Source organism: Tympanuchus pallidicinctus, unplaced genomic scaffold (genome assembly GCF_026119805.1).
Source record: "Tympanuchus pallidicinctus isolate F22 unplaced genomic scaffold, pur_lepc_1.0 scaffold22, whole genome shotgun sequence".
In the NCBI taxonomy this organism is placed as follows: Eukaryota; Metazoa; Chordata; class Aves; order Galliformes; family Phasianidae; genus Tympanuchus; species Tympanuchus pallidicinctus.
In genome coordinates this window covers 23,382,100-23,409,197 of record NW_026294739.1, presented here as the reverse complement: position 1 = coordinate 23,409,197, position 27,098 = coordinate 23,382,100, and the positions used below count along the sequence as shown (strand labels likewise).

Genomic DNA, 27,098 nt, shown 5'->3' with positions numbered 1-27,098 from the left:
TTCTTTAGTGAGAGGCTGGTTGGAGCTGTCTGTCCTCCTTTCCTCTCTTTCATTACCCTTTCTACACATTTTGCTGTAGACTTTGGAGGGGGCGAAAAGGGGGCAGCAGTGAAGAGAACAGAAAATGTGAAGCATGCTGTGCTCTGGCTATTATTAAGATCATCCTAGTGTCTGGGTGGCAGCCAAGCAACAGTGCAAGGCAGTCTGAGCTGTTCTGCCATTTAGCCACAGAAGGAGGAAGTACTGTTAGAGATGATATCTCTAGTCTTTCTTGGGCTATTTTGTCCAGTGCTACTGATATATGCAAGTTTCCAGACTGCTGCTTTTCTGAGTCAGCTGCACAGGAAATAATACCTTTCTCTGTAAGCCTAAGTGCCGCGTAGCAAAGTCAGATCTGCCTCCTGCTTTCTTCCGTGGTTAACTGTGATTGCAAGACAGTTACTGTTATATCTAAGGACCTCGGTGTTGATGAGAGCAGGGCCAGTGCCCAGAGAAAGATGAATAGAAGCTGTGCTATAGTTTTTCTGAGAAAATTTTTACTTGACCTGAGAAGTACAGTGGGCAAGCAGCATCCTACTAGATTAAGCATTTATCTGCGTTGTCATAGCTTGCTCTGCACATAATTCCTGCAAGCTTTTGTGGTGAGGAAGGGTCTGTGTTGTGTTTTCTCAGGGGATGTGGGACAGGAAGCTGGAAAATATGCTGACCTTTGTTGAAGACCTGAATTTGTGTTTGTTTCCTTTTCTCTTGTAGCAACAACTACGTATGCGGATCAAGTTGACATATAATCACAAGGGCTCAGCAATGCAGGATCTAGCAGAAGTCAACAACTTCCCCCCTCAGTCTTGGCAGTGAGGCTCTGGCACTATTCTTATTCTCACCCCACCCAATCAAAAGAACTCTGGGAAGAAGGTTGTGATCCTTGGCAGTCCCCTAAACTGCACCATGGGCATGGGGAACAGATGAGACCTGCTGATGAGGAGGAATTTTCCTGAAGTGATTGCTGACTTTGAAGCATATCTGTTGAGACTAATCTCCTCTCCTCTGCTGATGAGGCTGGTGGCTTGTGGAGGCTACTCTGCACTCCCTCACACATGCATTCACAGCCAGAAGCAACATTCCCTCCCTTCCCTGCCTCTCTACCCCCAAAGAAAAAACAGCCTGGTGTTGGAAGAGAAGTCTGGAATTTCTTGCAGGGAAACTTTGTCTCTGCAGCAAGTGAACAACTGCCCCTTCTTTCTGCTGTCTTTTTTTTTTTTTTCCCCTGGGATGGTCAAGTTGTGTTTTCAATTGTTACTAGCTGGATTATTTTCAGGCACTTTCATCTGGGGCTCAGAATGGGAACTTGGAGAATTTTAGGTCACCTTGCCTCTTTCTTACTGTATCCCCCATGTCTAAAGGGACTGGAGGCTTTTTTTGGCCTGTTCAGTGCATTACTGTATACACACACCTCTTAGTTATGTGATACTTACCAAGAGCAAGTCAGGCCTTGGGACTTCATCTGCAGACCTGGGACAGTGCAGGAAAGAGGTGCTGGTGAGGCTGATTAAAATTGCGTTGGTGCTGTACTTGGAAATGAAGACCTTACACTTGAATTTTCTTTCTTTCCATCAGTGGCTGCAGCCATAGAGATTCAGTCTTCTGTAGCTTCCCCAGAAGGTATGGTGATGTATGAGATGTAGCGATCTAAGAAGCAGCTGGTTTTCTACCACAGTTGATTTCAAAGCCTTTAGTTGTGGTTTATGGCAAGAAAAGACACATTCAATTTTGTAGATGAGTCTTTGAGCAAAAGCTCTGTTGCCTGCTGGGAGATGCACCGGAGACTATGCTGCAGAGTTGTTCTTAGTTATTCCAGACTTTCTCCCCGGTTTAATTTCCAGAGCCTGTTGTAGACTCCCTGGGTTCCATTTGATTTACTTCTGACTGGGATATTTGTGTTGTATCTGTAACATTGGCACTGAAATAAAGACCATGCGGTTTAAAGAGACCTTCTCCCATTTTGTTACTTAATTCATCCTTGTAGAAAAATCTGTTCGTTAAGGTGCAGACTGAGAGTGGAACTAAACTGTTTTTTGAACAAAAGCCAATTATTGGAGTATTTGAATCCAAAGATGTTAGGTTTGGTACTCTTCTGAGCTTAAAGTTGTATCCAGTTGTGCTTGCTAGTGTCAACTGTTGTTGAGGTAGTAGAGTTCCATGAATTTTCATGGAGGTGATGTATAGGATATATAAAGCACAGTGACAAAACTGTTCAGGTGTTCAGCACCCTTCAGAGAGAAAGAGGGAAAGGCCTTAAGTCTTCATTCGTTAGCGTGCTGGTGAATTGAAGGTACCCCAGCTCCCAGCTGCAAAGCTTTCTCAAAAGAAACAAATGGCACATCTGCTCTGTTTCTGTTGCAGGACTGTAAATACGTGGTGATCATTTTGTGCTCTGGCAGCCCTTTGTGTCTGCAAAAGTACTAACACTAAGTTCCAATCATTGCTGGCAATATTGCAGGCATGGTGTACAGTGTATTTTCCATAGCAAGGAAGGTCACTAGAGGTTGTTCTGTCTGCTTTGGTTTTAACCATGGTAGATGATATAAAGTAGGACTGACTTTAATTTTTGATATGTCCAGTGGAATAAGTTTAGTTTCTCTTGGAAGGCTTTTTTGCTGCGTTATTGAGAGGACCGGGTTGAGCCTTCACCAAAGAGTTTCATTATTCTGTTGGGACTGGCATCATTATAGAGTTATTAAAAACGAGCAAGAGTGATGTGTGACTTCTTTGAAGCTGATTCTGAGTTACTGCAGTGTCTTGGTTGGGCTAGCAGTGCCTCAGATGGAACCATAATGATACAGGCAGTCTTGGAGTAAACAGCTGAATCAAAGCCCTTTTCTGGATGCTGAGCATTTACTTTTGTTGCTTTTTACTGCAGCTGTGACTACTTGACACAACTGGCTCAAACTCCATAGTGGTGAGTGTGTTTGAATGTAGTCCCCAGTGGGCTCTGAGGGTGTCCCAGGTATCAAGCTAACAGGAAGTTTTTTGCCTTAGTTCCTTAAAACCCTTAAGGTGTCATTCTTCTCAGAACTGTGTGTGGTATTGAAAGGTGGTGCACCTCCAGCTTTCCATTCCTTTTTGCTGAGAAGAGCACTGTTGCCAGAGGATTAGATGGGGAGAAAGAAGTACATGGTCCCTCACCTGGCCAGTTCATTGCAGTGTGGCTGGAAACAACTGACCTTGTCCCTCTTACATTTGTTTTTTGTACTATAGAGCAGGTGGATTTTGTTGTTGGTCTCTGGAAAGCTTTCAGGGTAGATTCCTTCTCTATGCTTGGATCCTTCAGCCACCTGTACACATATGTGTTTTGTGTTTTGGAAAGTATACTCTGTCGTATTTCTGGGTCAAGCTCAGGGAGATGGTGTGTGTACCTGAAAGGCATTCAGCTTGAAACCGTCTCTTGGCCATAAAGTACTTTGCAGCTGAATGTTCCTGTTGTCCTTGGAGCTCTCTACCTTCCTTTCTTAAGAGATTGAGTACTAACATTATCTCTAGAAAGAAGGCCAGGTTACATTTTTCCTTATTTGCGATGCTAGATACTATTGCTTCTTTCCCTAGGTACTTTCAACCTTCATGCTGCTGCTTTGTCATGCTGGAGAATACTCACTTAATGCCTCAGAAAGCACTCTGGGGACGAGGTGAGCCTTTATTCCATTGGAATGCAACAATTTAGGTCTGGTCAATGGCTTTCTTCTTTCAGTGTAAAGAGGATATAAGAGGAGCAAGATACAGAATTTGTGGCTAACCTTCATAATGTGGGCTCTGCAGGCTGGAGCTTGGAGAAATTGTCTCCTTTGGTTTGTTTATTTTCCAAGCAAATTTTGAGGAAAGGACAAAGTGGGCTGTAGTGATCCAGAAGGGAGAGGAGGCATGGGAAGATCCTAAGGTTTAAATTTAGTCCACTTTTTTTGATAGGTGGCCTTGAGCAGCATTTTGAAGCAATAGCAGTGAGGGAACTGCCACCCATACAGTATGTTGGATAGGCTCTGAAGCAGCTGGGAAAGGTGACTTCCTTCATCCTTCCACAGCGCTGATACTGGCTGCAAGATGGGGCAGCAAAGATGGCCTTCCTTTAGGGTGGGTTTTGGGGGGTGGATCTGGTTGTGTACTTTCTATGTTTGTTTTCTGTTTGGGGACTGTAGTGGAAGGACCTGCTGCGCTTCTTTCTTCTGGACTTTTACTCTGATCCTATTTGTTCCTTTTCCTACGTTGTAATACTGCCCTTAGGTAGAGTACCGTCCCACCTCCTTGACAATGTGAACAGAAAAGAAACAAAAAAACCCACAAGATCAAATGAGCAGCAACTCCTGACCAAATTAAACATAAAAATATGCCCATTGAGCAGGGAGCCTGGTGGCATTCTAACTTCTGCAAATCTATTTTTGAGATGTGAAAAACTTAAATGCTAAGTCTTAGGTGAGTGAGGAGCTACATAACCGATGTAAACACTTACATGGAATGCATTAGACTTCTGTGTGTACTGTCTTTTGGTTGAAACAAATTATGAAGTGACTAATAAAATGAGTCAATATTCCATGATTTAAAACTGCGCCTTGTTGCTTTTTGCAAGTAGAGTGGAACAGCCTTTATCAGTTCTTGTTGGCAGTGCTAAAGGAAGTGATATGAAATTATCAAGGGCAGAGTTTGAAAAGCTTTTGGGAAATTTTGGAGAGTAAAATGAGCAGGCAGTTTAAAAACCCTAAAAAAGGTCAGGTCAAACACCACCCTGAGGGACAGCTTGTCGGCTGCTGCCAGCAGTACATGTCCAGGTGCTACACAGATAGGATGAGATCTGAACAGATGTTTTTCCCTGCTGGCTGCAGGTGCAGTTGGTTATGGTTCCCTTGCTGATCTTCAGAAGTCTCTTTTGTATGCTGTGTGCCACTGAGACAAGGACTGTTACAATCTCATCTGTTAAAGCAGTATAGTTGCCTGCTATAAGGTAGTCACAGGAACTTTAGATACTGTATGTTTTCCAATACAATTCCATGCACAGTGAAGGTGCGTGCTGGGAACACACGGAACCTTCACAGTAAGCCTGATCGTCAGTCAGCTCCTCATTAGATAGGAGAGCTCTCCAGGTCCTCTCCTTGGCAATTCAGAAACGTGTCTGTCTGTGTGTCAGCGGATGGTGTGTGGCTGCAGGCAGAAGTCGTGGAGCAGGACAGAGCACGGAGGCACCTCGCGTTGCTGTGCTGGGCGGTGCTGAGCCCCTTGTCCCTTCTTGGAACGGGTCCTGACTATGGAGAGCGCTGCAGTCTGAGATAAACCAGGAGGAAGGTGGGAGACTTCTGAAGGTAACGTGAAATAGGATTAAGCTACGAAAGAATGCTGGCGGTGAGAGTTTGGAAGCAGCAAGGCCAGGAATTAGCGCGTGAGAACTGTGCTGGGGCCGCAGGCCGGTGTGTGTGAAGTCCAGAATCGTTGCTGACTGAGGGCGGGCGCGAGGCTTTGGTCATGAAGGTGACCGAGGCTGCCGTTGATGGTTGCTGTCTCAGGCGCTCGCGAAGCGGCGCGGTGGCGCTACGCCCAGCGGGACGAAGCGCTGCTCAGAGCCGCCGTGTGCAGCTGCAGCCTCGGGCGGCTCCTGGTGAGACGCTGCAGAAGCAAGAGAAAGCAGTTCTGGGACGGGCGGCTTCGGAGTACAGAGCTGTTTTCCTTCTTCGAAGGGTAAGTGATCCCAATTTACACAGCCGCCTTCCTCGTAAGCGCTGCACGGATGACAGCAGGTCGGTAAAAGCTCTGGCGGCCTCGTGCCCGCAGGCCGTGCTGCCGTCAGGACCGACTCGCCGAACCGCTCGCGGAGCTCCTCGGTTTCACGCCGCGACTTCGCGCTGCCGCTGCGGCGCCGCTGCCGACGGAAGTTCCCGCGCTTCCGGGGCGGGGCGCGTGCGGAGCTGGGGCGGCAGCCGCCGCTGCCGGCGGTTTCGCGGTCCGGCCGGCCATGGGGGAAGCCGGTCCGGGGCCCAAGGAGGCGCCGGAAGCCGAGGAGGATGAGGCGGCGGCGGTCGGAGCGCGGGGCGGGCGGGCCGGGCCTCGCGGCGTCGTCCGGGTGCTGAAGGTGAGGAGGGCGCCTGGGCCGAGCGGGGCCGTTCTGCGCCGCGTCTCCGCGCCGGCCCTTCCCGGCAGCTCGGCGCGGGGGGCGGCCGCGGCAGTAACTGCGCGCCGCGTCTGGGCAGTGCCCGCCTCGACCTTGGCTGGGACCCTTCCGTGCCGGCTCCGTGCCCCCCGGGCGCGGTAGCTCCGACTCGTTCGTCGCGAATGGCCTCGAGGAGGCGCCCGGTGGCGCGGAGCGGCGGTCTCGCCGTGCCCCGCTCCGCTCCCCCGTGCCCCGCCGCTCCTGGGGCCTTCGCACAGCCCGACTGCGGGCGCCGTTGACGAGACTGCCGCTGACGCTCCGGTTTTGGCCGTTTTGCAGAGAAACGCGAAGCGCAACGGAAGCAGGAGCTGTCCGAACAGGAGCCGGTTCGGTTCCCGTGAGAGGGACTGGCTGAGAGAGGATGTTGGACGAGGCTGCGTGTACGTTTATGGAGGAGATTCTGCTGCTGCTTTGTCTGACCTGCGCTTGGTCCTCTGTACGGTGGATACCCCAGCGTCTGAGATCTGTGATGGGGAAGAGAGGAAAAACCTCTTCGTGCAGCTTCATGGAGACCTGATCAGGTGAGGGCTGAGGTTTGCGTGGAGCTGGGTTCGCTTTAGTCGTGTAGCGCTCTTCTCATACCTACTCGCATTGGTGTGCAGAGCAGATAGAGGCAGGAGGTGCCAGCTGGATGCAGCTTCCAGTCACCTAATGCATGAAAATGAAGTAGTTCTGAGCCTTTTGTACTTAGTCAAGGCATAGCTGGGAGGGTTTTGTGGCTGCTCCAACCAGAAATACAGCCTTGTTTTGTAAGTAAGGGTTATTCTTCATATACTTCTTCATTGTATTCTGTTTTAGGGATGTTATAATCTTAAGAAAATCTAAACAATTGTGGAGCTGTAAGCAGTTTTCTCTGAGTCAGAAGTAGTTCAACAGTTATTTCACAGTACTTTTGTATTAGTAATTTTTTTTTTTTGTGTGAGTTTCTGAGGTAAATAAAGATAAGCATAGGGTGTGGGTGTTGTATCGCATGCGTTATGTCTGCAGTCGATTAAGGCTGAAAACAGACCTCAGATCAGAGTTTAAGGTGCATGGATTTTATGCTGATATATTATGGACTCCTCTAGCTTTACAAGCTCCCATTAAGTCTGTGTAGCGATGCTTCTGGATTTCACATTTGATTATGAAGTTGTGGCTCCAGTTGCTAGGGAAAAGGGCATCACTGTGGTCTTTCTTCAGAAGCCTAAGCAACTGAAACATTATGAGCTGAACAGCAGCAATAGTTTCTTGTTAGTGAAATGCAAATATTAAATTGTATGCATCTCAAGTTTAGAAGGACATAGTGTAGGTTTAATGGGGTTGAAGACAGGAGCACTAACGGGCAAGAGATATGAAGAATAGGATCGGGAAAGGGGGCCTACAAGAGAACTGGGAAGGGACAGGGAGAGTACTGGTAGGACACAGGGTAATGGCTTCAAACTGTTAGGAGGTAGCTTTAGATATCAGGAAGGAATTCTTTACTCAGAGGTTGGTGAAGCCTTGGCCTATGCTACCCAGTGAAGCTGTGGATGCTATCACATCCCTGGAGGTGCTTGAGGCCATGGATGGGGCCCTGGGCAACCTGGTCTGGGAAGGTGTCTCAGCCATAGCAGGGGGGGGTTGGAACTGGGTGATCTTTAAGGTAGTTTCCTTACCCTAATCCAACCATTTTGTGATTCTGTGACGTGGTTAAAAATGACAGTTTCAAGAAGTTATCCAGAACTTTTTGCTTTCCCTGACCTGGATTATAGGAACTACGATAGATTTATTATTAAAAAAAAGGAGAATAGGTTAACACTTGTTTATGAAGGCAGCCTAATATCTCCATTTGTTGCTTGAAGTATTTATAAGACAACTGGCTTGTTGCTACTATAACAGAGAACAGATTTTCTAATGTTTAGAGAAAAGAACAAGTCTTTACGTTTACTGCAGGCATCAAAAAAAAAAAAAAAAAAAAAAAAAAGACCAGGTAAGTCTTGTAGGTGTGTTCGGGAAGCTTTGATTTTTTCTTTTTATTTTTTTTTTTGTGAGGTTTTTTTTTGAGTTTTTGAAGTGACTTCTATGTTTGAATTCTGAATTTCTCTTCTCACACTATGAGAAGAGCCTGTCTTTCATTTGTGGCAGTCTTTGCAAAGATAGCAGATTTGTCCTGCAGCCCAGGTCCTGGAAGTGAATATTGTGTTGCGAACATTTACTTTACCTGCTTTAATGGGGGTTTGGACTCCATGATATCTTGAGGTCTCTTCCAGTCTTTGCAATTCTGTGATTTGCTCCTTAAACTCGTTGTCTCCTGCTATATTAGACTCTTAATCAAGTCTTCTGTTGAATTTTATGGAGAGCTCTTGATTGCTGTGCATCTGTTGCCTTTGTAATTCTTGGGATGTCTTTGCCACGTAACAAATTCATGAATCACCAGTGAGGGTGTTCTCAATAGAATCATCTAGGTTAGAAAAGGCCTTTAAGATCATCAGGTCCAATCATCCACCTAACACTGCAAATCTGCTGTTATACCACATTCCTAAGCACAGTATCTGCAAGTTTCTTAGATACCTGCTGGGATGGCATCTCCTCCACCTCCCCGCGCAGCCTGTTCTGATGTCTGTCCATGAAAAAAATTCCTGTTGGTATTGCTTTGGTATCCATCTCTGTTAGGAGTAGGAGGCAATCGCAAGTAGTATCTGCTTCCATTTCCCCAGGAAGGTGACAGAACGCTCAAGATATCCCTACGCCCTCTTGAGACAATAATTTCCTTGAAAAAAAGTTTACTGACTGCTTTAATAGTGAGTCTGTGACTACAAATTACTCAGCGAAGCATCTGATTGTATCTTACACTTGATATGTTTGTCTCTCAAAAGACTGAATTCACTTCTAAATACTAGTGGGTGATTTTCTTTCTAAACCTGAACGTGGCAAAAGTTGATGTGGTACCTGACTCAGAAGACTGGACGAACTGGTCGGTAGGTAGAAGAATAATAGAAAACCTTTTAACTTTCAATACTGTTGGATTCCTGTGATATTTCTGCATTTCTCTTTGAGGTATGTATACTGGGAATCAGTTTCTGTCAGAACATTCTTTTCCCTGTGCAGCATTGCCTTAAGAATCTTTAAGTAATCCAGCTAGAGCTTTTCTTTCTGAACACCTTTTTCTTTTTAGAAACTATACCTTATTGCAGAAGAGAAGATTAAATAAAAATAATTTCATTACTTTCTTTAGGATGCTCACACCTGACAACAAAACTTTGAACTAAGAAGATATGGAAATGTGATTGTTGCTCAGGAAGAAGAGCTGCAGCAGTCTGTGAAACTTGCTGATTTTTTGTTTGCTTCTCTTTCTGTTAATCCTTGCACCCTTCACTTAGTGGAGCAGCTTCTCTGATTTAGTGGAGGTGGCAGTACCTACTGTGTGATACTGGTGTGGATGCCATGGGCTGTTTGTGCCAGGTAGCAGCTGCTTTGCCTGCTGTGGTTTTCTCTGTGTGTGGTAGTACTCAGCATTTATTGCACTTCGTACAAGGTAAATTTTGTACATTTCTAATGTGATCACATGCCAGCTGAGGTTTCCACAGTGGAAGTGTAATTCTCTACATCAAACTCCATCCACACCTGTCAGCTCTGATTATGCTAGCAGAGAAATTTGTTATAGAAATTGCCATTGTGGCCCTTTGTTCCATACACAGGTTTTGGTTTTCCTTTTCCTGCTTTCAGACTACTTTTAGATTTTATTGGTAAATCACACTGCCCTTGATAGGACAGGACAGGCAGTCTTTCCAGTGACAACTCCAGAGTGTCCCCAGAGGCACACGATCAAGTGCTCTGTATCCTGATGTGAATACTATCAGAAGGCAACAAGCCCTTCTGCTCATTGCTTTATTGTCAAAGCCCTTTGGACATGTGAGTGTGATCAGGAGAGATCTGGGCTGTGCAGCTCTGTTTCCTTGGGCACACTCCTCCTGTGCCTGGTACTGGAGAGCTGCTGTGGTGGGCAGGGAGGCGTCAGCCTTCCCACCAGGCCTTTGCTTGGATATGTCACTGAGCTGCACTTTGTCTCCTGAGGAGCGAGGTGTTGCAGCCCAGGGACTTGCTGCTGAACTGTAGGTTCTGCTGTGACCTCACATACTTCTGCCAGGTAACAAAACTGGAACAGCGTCTGCATTTCTGCAGTCAACTTGAAGAATTCTGAAGGCGTAATTTTTTGGGAGGCTCTTGCCTTCCAGCCACCAGCAACCAAAGCTAGGTGGTGCAGGAATGCAGCACACTCTTGTGATTTGTTTTCAGGTAGTTAGGTTTTAATGGAAAGAGACATGTTGGTCCAGGGATTAGGCTTGAATAGATACTACTACAAATGATCTTTTTGTACCTGGTCGTTATTTTTTCATGTAAACTGAGTAACAAAAATAAGGGTGTTTCAGGGAGCACTGCAGTTTGATTTGAGTGGACAAGAATGAAAATACTAGTTTTTTCAAATTAACATTTAAAGTTCTGCAGCAGCACTGCAGCACTAATTCTTCCTGGTCTTAAAGATGCAAAGGATAAAAATAGAGTTAAATCTTATCTTGAGAAAGGGATAAGTGTGTCACGATAGAGTATTCTACTGCTTCAAGAAGGTAAACCATACTACTGTACTATACAGTTTTCAGTACTGCAAAACTGTGATTTAACGAGAACGTATTGAGTGTGTTTATTATCTGGATGATCACACTGTGGTCAGTGGCTCAATGTCCAAGAGCAGACGGTGATGAGCGGCATTCCTCAGGGATCTGTGCTGGGCCTGGTGTTAATATCTTTGTAGCCGAAATGGATCAAGTGCACCCTCAGCAAGTTTGCAGATGATACCAAGCTGAATGATGCAGCTGACCTGCCAGAGGGAAGGGATGCCATCCAGAGGGACCCGGATGGGCTTGAGAGGTGGGCCCACGCCGACCTCGTGGAGTCCAACAAGGCCAAGTGCAAGGTCCTGCATCTGGGCTGGGGCACTTTCAAGCACAGATACAGGTTGGGTGGAGAATGGCTGGAGGGCAGCTCTGAGGAGAAGGATTTGAGAGTGTTGTTTGATGAGAGACTCAACGTGAGCTGGCAGTGTGTGCCTGCAGCCCAGAAGGCCAAAGGCCAACCACAGGAGAAGAGAAGGCTTTGAGGTGACCTTATAGCAGCCTTCCAGTACCTGAAGGGCCTACAGGAAAGCTGAGGAGGAACTTTTTATCAGGACAGGTTGCAACAGGATGAGGGGAGATAGTTTTAAACTGGAAGAGGATAGATTTAGACTAGATGCTGGAAAGAAATTCTTGACCATGAGGGTGGTGAGACAGAGGAACAGGTTGCACAGAGAGGTTGCGGTTGCCCTCTCCTTGGAAGCACTCAAAGGCAGCCTGGATGGGGCTGTGAGCAGCCTGATCTGGCGGGAGGTGTCCCTGCCAACAGCAGGGGGTTGAGACTAAATGATCTTTAAAAGTCTCTTCCAAACCACACCATTCTGTGACTGTATGGTATTACTGTGCTTATTGAAAAGCACTTACCCTTTAACGAGTTAAGGTTCCTTCTGAATTTTGATGTGCAAGAATTACATTATTCAGTGCACGCTTCTAAACACATCAATTCATTCGGCAACCAAAATGTAGTGTCTGAATATATTTTTTTTAGTGATGTTTTTTTGTTTTGTTTTAGTGTAAAGCTAGCTTCAAGTGGTTTTGGTTATTTGTTTGTTTGTTTTTTTTTGTTAGTGATACTCAAGGATTTGTGGCTGCTTGGCCGCAGGTCACATGCTGGAAAAGCCATTTTCTGTCAAGCACGAGGCTTCAGTAGCAGAAGTACTAAAGTTTGCGTGTAGTCACAGGAGACTCAGGCCAGGTGTTTGAAGATCCAGGCATGTCTCTCATATTCCTCTTGAATTCTGTTTGGAAGGCTATAGAATACATCAGGGTTTGCTGTATTGGAAGTCTGCACTGTTTGGTGCAATCTGTTGTTTATTCCAGTTTCTAATGGCTTGGCTGTTGTAGGTAACAGATACACAGATTTTTCATTTACAGTAACACACTGGAAAGCTCTTTTTAATGTTTTATGTTGTGTTCACTGCTGTTTCTGGGGAGAAAAAAAAAAAAAAGTTGTGATAACTTAGACCTCAGTTAAATATTTACAGAACTGCTTGGCTCTCTAAGTACGCCTCTGGATCCCCAAGAGAGGTCCTGAAAAAGACTGAGAGCAACTTGTGTTTGGGCTGACAGAAAAAGAGGCAGTGGGCACAAACTCAAAAGCAGAAATTTTTGTTTGAACATCAGGAAACGTTTGTTTGTTTGTTTGTTTAGAAATTTAAGTAGAGTTTTCCTAGATATTTAGGTCACTAAAAATAGGGGTTTCTTTTAAATTATTGGGAGTCTGATTTTTGTGCATTATTTCTGATACTGTTTCTTGTCATTGTTTCCTCTTGATATTTTTCAAGTCACAAAAAGGAAACCATGGATTTCATGGCTTAAGTTTTTTCCTCTCCATTTCCCTTCTGCAATAAAGTTCTTCAGATGTTGCAGTTTTTAACTGATGCCTAACAAGCATGAAGCGCAGACCCAGGGGTGTGTGTTTGCCAGGCCTTTTTGAGAGCAGTGTGTCAGTATCCCTTGCACTTCAGTTGCAATGAGCCATGTTTAATCTTTTTCAAGTTGTAAAGCTGTTTTCTTGTGTGTTTTGCTAGGAGGCTGGAACCCACCGAAAAGCCCCTTCAGATGGTGTATGACTACTTGGCTGGGTTGGGTTTTGATGACCCTGTCAGAATGCAGGAGGAGGCAGCAAACTCTGACCTCAGCTGTATGATTCGCTTTTACAGCGGTAAGAATTTGTGTGCACATATGCTGTTGCTGTACCCATAGTTTTAAATATCTGATGGAGCTCAGGTGAAGCGCAAGTCATTGGCTTCATAGATGGCTAAATCATACACACAATATCAGAAAGCATTCCTTGAAATAAAGAGTTTTCAGAATCATAGGAAAAGCAGTTTTGTAGTTCTCTTGACCCTTTTTGTGGTTTAGAGAGAAGACAGCTCGATGGAGAACATGCAATTGCTCTGCTTAATGTTATGGCAAATGTCTTATAAGTCCAAACGAGATGAGAAACATACTGCAGTACAGTCTAGATAAAGCATTTCACACAGCCTCCCTGAAGATAACAGTAAGTTTGTAATTGCTTTTCTACCGCATCCAAAGGACAGACGCTCAGCGAGTGCGTAGGTTTGCCACAGTCTGTAATTACTTGAAAATTAAAAATGCTCTACATGGCAACTGTGGTAACACTTTAGTGAAAGTCATACAGTGGTTGCTTGTCAGACACTTCTGCCCCAGGTACATCTCTTGTTTTCTGCATGAGATTTTTGTTTTATGTGCTACTATACGTTTTGTCTTAATGTATTGCTTGCAGTAACTGCTGTTGCATGTTACAGCTGTGCTGCTGTTTGTGCTTGTACCTGAAAATAAAGAATAAATGGAGAGTAAGCACTCATGTTCCTTTTTTCTTCAGAAAAGCCTTGCCAGATGGAACAGTTAGATCGCATCCTGCTCTCTGGAATCTATAATGTACGCAAAGGGAAGACTCAGTTGCACAAATGGGCAGAACGCTTAGTAATTCTCTGTGGTACCTGTCTCATTGTGTCCTCTGTTAAAGATAGCCATGCAGGGAAGATGCATATCTTGCCTCTTGTTGGAGGGAAGGTAAGACTTTTTATTAAAGCTTCCTGTAACGTAGAAAGGAAGAAGGGGGTTACAGTGATGGGTTTTATCCACACGGGGTTCATCCAGGCTGTATCAGCAGGCGCAGGGAGAATTGCATGATCCTTTCCTACTACTAGGTAGTCTTAAGGCTAATAAAATGCTTGCAGAGGCACTTGCTTCTGTTTTCACAGTGTTAGCCAGCGTGACCAGGCATCCTGGAGATGATTACTTAAAGGATCTACTTCAGCAGAAAGATGTTAAGAAGGTTTTACTACATTGCATTTGTCTCAAATAACCTTATATCAGAGTTTTGTTTGAAATATAGCGTTACTGGTTGTAATATTTCAGGCTAGATTTCGGATCCATTGTAATTGCTGGAATTTAGGTAGACTCTTTTGTTTTCATTCCTCCCGTTGCAGGTTGAAGAAATGAAACGTCGGCAGTGCACACTTGCTTTCACATCTGCTGGAGCACAAGCCCAAACATACCACGTCTCCTTCGAAACACTGGCAGAGTGCCAGCGGTGGCACCGACAGGCATCCACGGTGAGGCACTGGGGACTGCAGCAGTTGGGGTGGTGGGTGCCAAGGGAATGAAGGGATTTGTTGTACGGGCTGAGTCTGCAGGCAGAGGTTTAAACTGTGATGCTGGAGAAAGTACCTGGGATGCTTTCCAGCTTTCTTCAGTTCTCATATGCTTGAGATTACAGAAGCTTTCTTTGAGCTTTCTCCTGGGGCTCTGGCTGTACAGCAGTGTTGAGTAGCAGTTCTGCGTTCTTTTCACCCCCGCTGCACCTAGTGAGGGTAGTTAATCACAGCTCATTAGAACAATCCCCAGGGACTGGCTGGCTCTGCAGCCATAGAGATCTGTTAATTGCTTCTACTACCATACCCGTGTTACCTGTGGCCTAGACTTACTTGGGGCTACCTTCATAGGGTTGAGTTAAGTAAAGCAAGAGATCGTAGGTCAGCAAGGTAAGTGTAGTTTGTTCAGAGCTGCTTCCTTATTCCAGATTAAAGTACAATTAGCTGGTGATAGCTCAACGCTGAACTACTCTTTGACCTCAAAGATATACCATGAAATATGGTACAAGTTGAAGTTGGTCGTAAACTCTTAAATGAAACAAGTAAGACCTTGAGACAGTGTATTTAATTAAAGGAGACCTGATGTTTGCAGAGACTGTGAAATGTTGCAAAACCATGTGAAGCTTTTTTCATTTTTAATATTTCTGATATTATACTCTGAACAAGCAAACAAAAGAAAGTCAGAGTAATAGGTAGGCCAAAGAAAGGTTCTGTAGACCATAAAGAGCACAACTGCAAAGCTGCTTCATTTTGCTGTTTACATCTTTGGAAGGCAGTCAGACTGCTTTCTCAGCAGTTTCCTTATCCAGAGATACAGTTTTTTAGTCATCTTGTCATGGAGTAGCAAGTGCCATAAACTCAAACTCCCTGGACTTGGTTTCCTGCTATGTTTGGAGGGTATATGGGGATTCTTCCATTTCGTGGATTATTTACTGCTTGCAGTCTTTGGTTTTCCATTGAACTTCCATATAAGAATTGTTGCACAGCTGCAACTCTTGCTCCTTCCTTTCAGGTTGTGTCTATGCGACTTAACATGGTTGATCTTTCATGCTACAGTCTGGAGGAAGTACCTGAGCATCTCTTCTACAGTCAAGACATCACCTACCTCAACCTACGACACAATTTTATGAGATCAAGCGGAGCAGGCAGTCTTGGCTCTCTTTGCAGGTATGTAAAGAATTTTTATTTATTTATTTACATCTCGAGTTCTGGATGCGAGCATCCAGGGCTGAAGAGAAGGGAATGTACTGCCTGTTGTTGTGGGACCGTAAAAGATTGATCTGAAGCGAACTCTAACAAATGAGGGAACTAGGAAGCAAGACTGAGCAGTGCAGGCAGGTATAAGCTTCCAGCAATTTACAGTATTTGTGAATTTCTTTTTACAAATTATTTATGCTAAGTTTTGCCTGAGGTGAGCCTTGTGGAGTGGTATTCTATTTCTGCTGGTAAGGTGAAAAACTGATAAACTGCTTGATAAATAGAGAGCATTTAGGGATACAAAATAAAGGTGAGGAAAAGCATAATGCTGCTGTTGCTGGTAAGAGTTTGTGGAAGATCTGTAAGATCCAACTTCAGTTCTGATTGTTAAAGTGCGTTTGGAATTGGCAGAGGGTCTGCGATGCTCCAGTTTTAGTTTGGCAACTTGAAATAGACTCTTAAGAGAGTGGGCAACATGTAATGGTATGGAAGTGTATTGTAATTGTGTAAGTGAAAAAGTATTACTAAAATGGCTTTAAATGAATTCTGGAGAAACTCAATTCAGAGGAAGATTAGTTTGATGTCTATATACTGCCCATTTTAAAAAAGATTTAAGAGAGTCACTGAATGAATTTCTAAAACCATTAGGAAGCCTGTAGTAATACTGTCAAATGGTGCTGCTTTGGATCCTATTGTGCTTTAGGGAAAATATATTTGGAGAAGCTTGGCAGAGCTGCAGGTCTGATTTATTTTTTTTTTTTTTAATTTTTAAAATATTATTTTGAATCTCTAAATGCCTGTTACTAGGATATTTCATTTTTCTTCCTACAGAGTAGGAAGAAGTATCCATGAGTAAGAAAAAAGTTGCTTGTTTATGGGAATTCTTTGCAATTTCTTTGAGAACCAAGAAGAGTCCAATTTTGTTTTAATTCTGAGCTTGCTTAAGTATACTCAATATATTGTAATGCATTGTTACTGGAAAAGCTGTTGAAAATAATTCTAGCTTTTGTTTTCTATTTCTCCAAGTACATTGGATGATGTTAAAAACAGAGCTAGAACTTTTTTTATAAAATGTAGCATTGTTAGTTCACAGGATCAGCAAAGGGGCTTGACCTTGCATGTAAGTCAACAATAGATTTGGTATGTTAGAAACCCAGTTCTCCCTGGCATTGACTCTGTCAGGTGATAGAGCTGAAATCTACAAACAAGCAAAAGCAATATATGGACTATTTCTGTCCCCAGACTGGCTCCTGTTTGGGCTGTTGTAAAAGAGGCTAGATCCCATTGTGACTTGGTTGCTGTGTTTCAGTATCTCTTTGTTGTTATCTCAGTATGCTCTGCGAGAGCGCAAACCAGAACTGAGGAGCCATAATAAAAGGAAAACATGACTGCAGTAAATGAAATTATTGATTCTTATGCTGCTGTAGGGGGGGGGGAAAGGAACCAGTGAACACGATTTCAGGATTCTTACCACCTAAATAACTCACGTATACAGCTTGAATGAGAGGTTAGCAGTCCATTCCTCTGTCTCTTACTGGTGAAGAATGTTGGTGAAAAGGAGAGGTAGGAAGCTTTGAAAATTTTATGCCCCCCTTTGCGTTTGCTTTGATATCACTGCGGGAGGATGAATTCTAAAACCTGGTTAAGATGTTGCATTTAATGCCTTACCTCTTAAGGGCAATTTCTCACCAGTCTGCTTATCTCGGAAAAAAGAGCTGCTTAATTTTAGGAATAGGTACCATGTAAAAAGCTATCGTTGAATTCCTGAGAAAGCAGTTCCAGTATTTGCTGATTCCAAAACCTGAGAACTGCTCTAGATCTCTTAAAATGGAACCAATTTGTATGAAAGGTAGCAAAGGTAAGAACTGGGAGAAGGAATATCTGCCTGCTGTAATTGAAGATCAGGTTCGAAATCATCTAAGGAAACTGTGATTTAACGAGAACGTATTGAGTGTGTTTATTATCTGGATGATCACACTGTGGTCAGTGGCTCAATGTCCAAGAGCAGACGGTGATGAGCGGCATTCCTCAGGGATCAGTGCTGGGCCTGGTGTTAATATCTTTGTAGCCGAAATGGATCAAGTGCACCCTCAGCAAGTTTGCAGATGATACCAAGCTGAATGATGCAGCTGACCTGCCAGAGGGAAGGGATGCCATCCAGAGGGACCCGGATGGGCTTGAGAGGTGGGCCCACGCCGACCTCGTGGAGTCCAACAAGGCCAAGTGCAAGGTCCTGCATCTGGGCTGGGGCACTTTCAAGCACAGATACAGGTTGGGTGGAGAATGGCTGGAGGGCGGCTCTGAGGAGAAGGATTTGAGAGTGTTGTTTGATGAGAGACTCAACGTGAGCTGGCAGTGTGTGCCTGCAGCCCAGAAGGCCAACCATATCCTGGGTTGCATCAAGAGAAGTGTGACCAGCAGGTTGAGGGAGGTGATTCCACCCCTCTGCTCAGCTCTCATGAGACCCCACCTGGAGCACTGCGTCCAGTTCTGGAGCCCCCAACCCAAGAAGGAAGGTGAATTAAACTTGTTTTATTTAATTATATAAAAACACTTAAAAATAATAAGTGAAAATGGAAGGATCCTTAAAGGTCATTTAGCTCCAACCTTGCCTCATCAAAAAGTACATTATGAACGAGGTATGTGTTTCTCTGTCAACAATGTGGTAGATTTGCAGTTGTCTTGGAAGAGTACATTATAAATTTCCTAAATGAATTCTTTTTTGATGGATTATGTTTGGGATGGCAAGGTTGTTACTCAAGGAAAACTGCTTTTGTGTTTCTTAGAAAGAGGGAGGATCTCTTTGAGGGGAATTTCTTCCATATTGCCCCAGCCTGTGCTCAGTTTCTTTCACGAATTTGGACCTGGCAGTTATAGGAGGGCAACACCTTGTTAAGCACAAGTGTGGGACTGTAGTGATTGTGAGAGCCACCCCAGTACTTGCACACAGCTGTGCTCATGGTTTGTCTGCCAAGCACATGGCACTTCAGTGTGGAAATCCTTTCAAGGACCTCTGGGTGCTGATCCTGAGGCTGCTCAGTGTGGAGTCGGCACTTCTTTGCCATTCGATTTCACAGGTCTGCCAGGCCTTCTGCTGTACTTCCCTTAAATGGGTGTTCCTCTCTTTTAATCCATTCTTAGAGTCATTCCAGTTAATGTATTATTATGCAACTTCAAAATTTAGAGTGTTACTCCAAATAATTATTGGAAGGTAAATTTATTGAACTGAGAGCTTCCTTTTAGTTAATCAGAGTCACACAGAGAGAGTCTGTCAGGGATCAGGTTTAAAGGTTCTTGTCTGTTTCTGCAGTAAAAGCATGGTATTTGATCACTCTCAGCATTACCACTGAGATATGAAATATCAGTGGCTTAAAATAGTATTTGTGTAAAAACTGCCGTAACGATTCAGCTGACCATATTGTTGTGTACAAAGGCTTCAAAAGCCTTTGTGATTGTTTGCTTTGAGACTATGGATATTTGATAATCAACTGAAATTCTTGCCTCTAGGTTTTCTCAGTTGAAGAGCTTGAATCTGTCTCATAACAGACTGGGGGAATTTCCTGTATCGCTGTGTGAGATCTCTACTCTGACCGAACTCAACATGTCCTGTAATGGACTTCATCACTTGCCAACCCAGATTGGCAAGCTGCTGAAGTGAGTGTTTTTTTCTTTCCTTTTTTTTCCTGTGGTTATAAACCTTGGTGTTTTGGTGTAGCACAGCTGATGTAAAGGGGCCAATTACAGAAGTTTAAGTGCTCATCAACCTGTTAGTTCCAGAGACTGAGTGCTAGTTTTGACTTGGGTGGAAGGCTGAGACCCAAGAGGTACAGAAAAGTTTTTCTTTCAAAGTTAAGATGTTTACATGATTGTCATTTGAAAAGTCACTGGTATATAGCAAGTCATCACTTGTGACTTCCTGTCTATTCTATTAGTATTTTAAAATAGCTGGGGTAAGCCAGATTTGTAACAATGACTGATGGATTTTGCCTGTGTGGAGTGGCCTAGGAAGACACTTAGATTAGTTACTGTGTCTTGAATCATAGGTGCTACTTTGCCAAACTAGAATAGACTTGAAGGCTTCTAAGCCTATGAATATATTTCCGTTGAAGCTTTTTCTGCTCTCTGTGGCGTTAGTTCTTTGTGGGTTTGTCTTTGTTGTGGGGTGACTTATGATTTCTTGATGTGCATCACATCTCTTGAGTCCTCATCCTTTATAGGGATGCATCATATTCTCAGAGTGCTTTTCTATCACTCTTGAGAAAGTTCTTTGTTAGAACATGGTCATAAGAAAAGGATTGCACTTTAGAGATTGGAGTCTCAAAAGCTATGCAAATTTCAAAACAATTTATTTTGCTACCCTGGAAAATACTCCTCTCTAAATGGCTGGAAATGTGTATAAGAAATGTGTTAGCATAGCTTTAGGGTGGTAGGAGTTGTGATTTAGCTGTGCTGTAGGTGCAGTTGCTGTAAATGCGTGCTGTAATAGTGATATTAAACTGCAGTGGTGGTGTGATGAAGATGTCCATGACTTAATGTTTCTGTTGTTACTGTGGGATGGGCAATCATGTAGGCCTGTTCTGTTACAGCATGCTAAATGGGTTCTTCTTAATTTGTAGAAAACAAATGATTATGTAAATATCCTTTGTTTACAAAGCAAGTGGAGATTTGTATTTTGCTTAAAATAACTTTTGAATTTTGGCACAATCAGAAGTTTGCCTCTTTTATAATTTAGGAATTATTTGCCATTGTATACACACAGTTCCATGACTATGAAATATCAGTGATAAAAGCACTCCAGTAACTTTATGTATACAATAATAAAGTTAACTGTTAGGTACCATTAAAAAATAACCACACACCACTCACTGAAAACATGAAATGTGACAGTCACTATTCTTCACTGAGTTACTTAATGTATTTTTTCTTATTTGTTGTTGTTTTTTGTTGATTGGTTGGTTTTTGTTTTGGCTTTCACTTCTGTAGTCTCCAAAGCTTCTGGCTTGATGGGAATTTCCTCACGTCCTTACCAGAAGAGCTTGGAAGTCTACAGCAGCTCAGCTGTCTTGGACTTTCCTTCAATAACTTCTGTGAGCTGCCAGCGATTTGTGAGAAACTCACAGTTTTAGACAAAATAGCCATGGCAGGGAACTTGCTAGAGAACCTGGACCTTACAGTGCTGAACCGCATGAATCACATCAAAAGCGTGGACCTGAGGTAAGAGTAAACGTGTGTGTGTGCATCTGTATCCATGTAGGGGTGTGTGTGTACATGTGTATCTATTTAGGAGTGAGTGTGTGTAGGTACACGTACACAAAAGAAACGGAACAGCACTTTCTATTTACTGTACAGAACTGTGTGTATTGTAGTACATTTTCCCATGTTGGTTTTTTTCCCACTTAGTGATTCTTTTTACTTCAAGGGAGTTCTATTTCTGAGGATGTGCAGGATTTGTTTAGAGAAACAAGGTCAGCTGAGCAGTGCACGAAACTACTGAATGATAGAATTGTTTTGGTTGGAAGAGACCATGAAGATCACCTAGTTTCCAATTCCCTGTTGTGGGAATTTGAGAATGTCACTTAGTACTCTAAGTTCCTCTTTTAATATTGTTATTGTGAGCTCAGTAGCTCTTTGATCTCTCTTAGCCTTCTGTTGCTTTTTTTCCTCTCTAGAGGTATGTTCCAGATCCTCCAGGTTGCCAGTTGCAGAGTTCTCAGAAAGGGACAAAGAATTTTTTGTCTGTAACAAGGCAGTGTATTATCTAGTCTCTGCATTTGCATGTTCTCAGTGTTAAGAAAGCATCCGTTGATCTGACTCGAACTTTATAGACTGTGGTCTTCAGAATTTCTTGAACACTGGGAAGTGAGTAGAACTGCTTCACCTCGCCATGCGGACAGGAACTGGTTGTTTTCACGCTTAGAGACTGAAATCCACTGTTGCTACTCATACACCTCGCTGCACTTGGAAGAAAGCCTGTGCTGGAGCTCTTCCTTTCTCTTTTCTTACTCATGTACGGTGTTCAGTGTTCTGATTTCTGACTCTACCTCTCATTTCTGAGTGTTTAGGCTGAACAACCTGAAGAGAGCAGCAGCTGACACTCTGGAGGGGAACAATTCTGTGATTTACATGGATTTGCGAGACAATCAACTGACATATCTGGATGTGAGCTCATTGGGTAGCCTGGAGCAGCTGCACTGCGAGCGGAATAAGCTGAAAGAGTTGACACTGAGTGGCTTCTCCCTTCGGGCTCTGTATGCCAGCAACAACTGTACGTGTCCTTATGTTCCACATATGCCTTCTTCCTTCAAGCCCTGGGAACAAAGGAAACAACATCTCCTCTCACAAAAAACGCTAATGTTTACTGATATTACTGAGAGCATAGGTGATGGGGCTTCTGAGGTCTACTCATAGGGATCGTATTATGGATATATGCACACAGGCTGTGTAACAGCAAGAGAGTATAGTGCTGAGTTGCCCACCAAGGTATTTGCCTTCCAGTGAGAATTGTTTGGGAGTCCACACGTAGAAGTACTGTTCTCCTTTATTCTGGTGTTCGTGTGGCAGACAGAGCTGGACAGCGAGAAGCTGTGCTGATATATGATGGATGTATGAAGTTTGAACTCTTAGAAAAGATGAGTAGAAACATTGTGTCTGCAGAGTAAAGACTATCAGTGTCACTTACTAGCTAATCTGTGTGCTGCTTTGCTGTTTTCCTTCTGAGCTCTGCAGTAATATTTATTTGCTTTATTTCATCAGGTCTCACATCTGTCAGTGTTTATCCGGTTCCTGGTCAACTGACATGTCTAGAACTTGCTCAGTAAGTGACTATACACCACAGAATATAAAGCAAATATCTGAACAATTTTGGTATTTTCTGCAGACATTTCCTGGAACTGTTATGCTTTTGAAAGAGTTGAGAGCAATTGAGAAAAGGCATTTCATCTTCACAGTAGAATTGGAAAGCCCAGTACTGAACAATGATGAAATTGTTGCAGATCAGAAGCTCCTCTGAATTGTTTTCACCTATCTAGGTGATTGGCTGTCCGTCAGCTGTAGGCTATAATCAGCAAGACAGACCAAATAAAGACCACTGAACCTGCAAGAACTTACTAGGCTGAATGGTGAGAATGTGCAGGGCAAATATTTAGACTGTGCTGGTGATCATGACTGCTGTCTTCATTTCCTATGTCTGCCCTATAGTAACAGGATTGTCAGACCTGTAAAATAGGGAATCTGATCACCTGCCACCTCAGTTTGGATTTGAAGCATGTTAGCTGGGTAGCATAAGGTGGCTGATTCTGCTATATTGGTGCTTGAAAGAAAACAAAAGTATGATCATCAGAGCCTTGCAACAGTAATTCCTACCAATCATATTGCATTATGCAGCTGGCTAAGAGATAAATGCCTTGTGAGTAGCTCAGATACTGTGGTGCATTTTTTGCCTATTATTTTTCATTTAGCTGTCAACAGTGCAGTGCACTGTTCAGACAGGGCATATGCCTTATCAGGTGTTGGTATCTAGCTTTTTCCCTTTGTTCTTCTCAGCAATCAGCTGCAGTGTGTTCCAGATTGGGCCTGTGAAGCAAAGAAACTGGAAATTTTGGATATGAGCTACAACCTCCTTGTGGAGCTCCCATCAAGGTCAGCAGACTATTTTATTGTACATATCTGAACATCCTTTTATGGGGAGCTGAGTGGAAAAAGAGAAGCAGTGCTATTCCTCTTTATTCCTTGTTGTGCAGATAGAGAATCTACTTAACTTTTCTGTGAAGTTTCCAAAGTACTTTGCATTCATGTGCTGAAAGAACTGACTTGCAAATTTTGATTAGCAAAGACCAAATAGTTCTATCCTTTGCCAGAAGTTTGCACCTGAAGTAAAACACACTGCTATGAATTAACTTTGTGTTACAGTAGCATCTGTGAAGCTCAACTTACAGATGAAGCCCTAACATACCTTATATCACTCCAGAGTTTTCACTAGTTAAATAAGAAGATATCCCAGAGATACTATGTAGTTTATAGCAAAGGCAGCTTTCACAAACATCATAAGCCAACTCCTTTCTGCCTGCTCCCATTTCAGCTTCTGCAGCAAAGTAGTAACTGGGAGCCAAGAACGAATATGATTTTGTAGTATTTTGTTTATTTTATTGTTTTGTGTTTATAGTGACTTCTTCGAGGTACAAGGGATATTGTGGGGAGAACCAAAGCCCAGATGTTCTTGGCTGAACACGTGTTTAGTAGAGAGTGTGGTTGTAATGAATGAGAGTGTCTTTGTCAGCTATGTTGAAATGTGAACGCGATGCTAGATTACAGCGAAGAAATGCAGACGGTTGAAGTAGTTAAAGCAGCAGGCATAGGAAATGTTCTTAGCAGTGACGCTGTAGTGGTTGTAAGAGACAAGACTATGTGCATCAAAGGTAAGAGAACGTATAAATTTACCCTTACTGATGGATGATAGAACCGTAGAATGGTTTGGATTAGATGGAACCTTAGAGATAATCCAGTGCTACCACACTTCCGTGACATGGTAGGAGACATCGCCCACTAGATCAGGTTGGCCAAAGCTCTATCCAGTCTCACCTTGAGCACTTCCAGGAATACTGAATTCACATATCTGGACAGCCTGTTCCAGTCTCACCACTCTTGTAGTGAAGAATTTCTTCCTAGTATGTAACCTAAAACTGCCCTCTTTTAGTTTAACAGTTACCACTTGTCCTGTCACTACAATCCCTGATGGAGTCTTTCCCCATCTTTTCTGTTGGCTCCTGTAAATACTGGAAGACCTGTGTAAGGTCTCCCTGGAGCCTTCTCTTCTGCATACTGAACAACCCCAACTCTCTCAGCCTGCCTTCATAGGAGAATGCACCAGTCCCTGGTGATTTTGATAGGATCAAGTGTTGGGTCCTCACAACAACCCCTCAGGCAGCCCTACAGGCTTGGGGAGAAGCGGCTGGAAGGCTGCCTGATGGAAAGGGACCTTGGTGTACTGATGGACAGTTGGCTGAATATGAGCCAGCCGTGTGCCCAGGTGGCCAAGGCCAAAGGCATCCTGGCTTGTGTCAGGAATGGTGTGGTGAGCAGGACTAGGGAAGTAATCCTGACCTGTACTCAGCATGGATGAGGCCTCACCTTGAGTACGGTGTTCAGTTCTGGGCACCTCAGTACAAAAAGGACATTGAGGTGCTGGAGCAGGTCCAAAGAAGGGCAGCAAGGTTTGTGAAGGGCTTGAAGAATATGCTCTATGAGGAGAGACTGAAGGAACTGGGGCTGTATAATCTGTGGAAAAGGAGGCTGAGGGGCGACCTTGCTGCTCTCTTCCAATACCTGAAAGGTGCTTACAGTGAGGGTCTCTTCTCACTGGTGACAGGTAACAGGATGGGGGAAATGGCCTTAAGTTGCACCAGGGTAAGTTTAAGTCAGATATTAGGAAACACTTCTGTACATAAAGGGTTGGAATTGGTTGAAGGCACTAGAATAGGCTGCCCAGGAAGGTGGTTGAGTCACCATCCATGAATGTGTTCAAAAACCATTTGGATGTGGTGCTCAGTGACATGATTTAGAGGAGGGTTGTTCAAGTTAGGGTGGTCTGGTTAGTTCTGTTTGGACTCTATAATCTTTAAGGTCTTTTCCAACCTGAGTGATTCTATGATTCTATGGCCCTCCTTTGGACCTGCGCTAATAGGTGCTGCTCCTTCCCGTGTTGTATAAAAAAGATCACATTTGAAGTGTGGTACACATAACGAATATGTGGAAATCAGACTCAAAATACATATTTTTAAAAATTCAAATATTTTTAGAGATTTTTAAGTGCTGGAATTTACTGTGTCCAGTGGGGATTTCTTCCTTGTGTGTCTGCCATCAACACTGTAGGTATATCTTGTTTCAAGTTACAACTTCACTAACATGGACTTTGAGCTATCAGGGTTATCCAGCAGATTAAAGCATAAAAAAAGCCTTGCACAACAGATTATAGATCACCATAAAGATGTCTTTTAATCATCTGAAAATAGAACTGTACCAAAGTGGTGTCAATCAGTGTGAACGGAGAAGCCAGATCTGGATGAGTCAGCTTGAGTGTGGGAATTGGTGTATTTACATTTGAATAGCTTTTTGCCCAATGTAGTTAGCTGCGTTGAAATTTGACTAGGTGAGCTTCAGAGGTCTCTTCCAACCCAAACCATTCTATGAAATCAGAAAGCAGCTGAATTCATTGACCTATGTGGAGCAGTGCACTAATGCAGCTTTGGCTGCATGATTCAGAGCTGTTCTATACAGGACTATCAGGTTGTAATTCCAAGTTATCACCTCCCTGAAAAAGGCAGGGTAGTTCTAGGCTGCATCCAATTGTGTTCAGGTGCCCTTTCTGAAAACATCAGTTATTAGTTAATGGGGATTGAGGCCTTTTCAATAAGCACTATAATTCTGAAAAATGTAACAGCATCAGAAATATTACAGAAGTGCTAAGTAGTACATTAAAGTTCTGAATCTAAGCTGGCACAGGGGAAGCACTTCTTTCTGCCTACAAGTTTAAAGAGGCATTTAAACCTATACTTTGTGGCTTTCATCTCTTCTTTGTCTGTCTGAAAGAATGCTGGGTATGTGCACACAGACTCGAGTCTATCTGCAGTAGCACAAAGGGAAGTGCAGATACACTTCTGAGCATAGAGTGACTGAAGCATCCTACCACATTTTTCTGCTTTGTCATTGTTTGTATTTTATGGATTGGCGTACTTCAATTTTTCTCTGCCGTACAGTCAAATATGTGACTAAATATTCCCTTTTCCCATTCTGCGGATGGGGAAGAGGACTGAACCAAGCTGAACTAGCATACCCTCTCTTTCTAGGATCCTCAGCAGCTTGAGCCTTCGGAAACTGACAGTGGGGCACAATAATCTTCAGAGCCTTCCACCTCTTCTAGAGCACATTCCAATGGAGGTGCTGGACCTTCAACACAACCTGTTGACTAAACTCCCCGAGATGCTCTTTACAAAGGCTCTGAAGTGAGTGGCAGTATCATGGGTATTCTGTGTTAGCCTTTGAAGCTGTGAAGGCTAGTAGAGAGATTTGCGTGACTTTCCTTGTGAGGTGCTGTGGGCTTTATTGGCATTTGCATGAAAGATTATGATGAGGTAACTCAGGTCCTATGAGAAATCACCCAGTTGGTGTGAGAGAATCAGTCCATGTTAATATTTAATTACAGGAAAATAGATATGTGCCTAACCTAACAGCCAGCCATGGTATTAACTTCAGTTGCAACTGCTTCTAAGGTCACATTACTGCTTGGCAAGTTTTGTCTTTAGCAAAGAAAAGCTGTACAGATTTTCAGATGTTACTGCAGAAATACAACAGGTCTCAGAAAAACAGCAACAGAGACCCGTGCTGTTGGTCTATTCAGACTTGAGTCAACCCTTCTTAAAGGACTCAGAGTAAAAGTTTGTGTAGTCTTCTTCCACCTCTATTACCCACTTCCTC

The 27,098-nt window shown here is 43.5% G+C and overlaps 2 protein-coding genes across 8 annotated transcripts in view; both read left to right on the top strand.

Annotated features, from left to right (window-relative positions):
• The window catches only part of AP1G1 (adaptor related protein complex 1 subunit gamma 1), a 40,789-nt gene extending 38,802 nt beyond the window's left edge, over positions 1-1,987 (top strand). For all 7 annotated transcript variants that reach the window (XM_052686343.1, XM_052686348.1, XM_052686349.1 and 4 more), the window contains one exon: positions 754-1,987. In XM_052686343.1, the coding sequence (XP_052542303.1) occupies positions 754-855 (102 nt within the window). In that variant the 3' untranslated portion in view covers positions 856-1,987. The remainder of the gene's footprint in view (positions 1-753) is intronic.
• Positions 1,988-5,484: 3,497 nt separating this feature from the next.
• The window catches only part of PHLPP2 (PH domain and leucine rich repeat protein phosphatase 2), a 30,770-nt gene continuing 9,156 nt past the window's right edge, over positions 5,485-27,098 (top strand). Inside the window, exons 1-12 of the mRNA XM_052686341.1 lie at positions 5,485-5,712; positions 6,461-6,702; positions 12,840-12,973; positions 13,658-13,848; positions 14,268-14,393; positions 15,445-15,599; positions 19,137-19,283; positions 20,613-20,843; positions 21,692-21,894; positions 22,383-22,443; positions 23,172-23,267; positions 26,471-26,626. Of these exons, the coding sequence (XP_052542301.1) occupies positions 5,500-5,712; positions 6,461-6,702; positions 12,840-12,973; positions 13,658-13,848; positions 14,268-14,393; positions 15,445-15,599; positions 19,137-19,283; positions 20,613-20,843; positions 21,692-21,894; positions 22,383-22,443; positions 23,172-23,267; positions 26,471-26,626 (1,955 nt within the window). The 5' untranslated portion in view covers positions 5,485-5,499. The remainder of the gene's footprint in view (positions 5,713-6,460; positions 6,703-12,839; positions 12,974-13,657; positions 13,849-14,267; positions 14,394-15,444; positions 15,600-19,136; positions 19,284-20,612; positions 20,844-21,691; positions 21,895-22,382; positions 22,444-23,171; positions 23,268-26,470; positions 26,627-27,098) is intronic.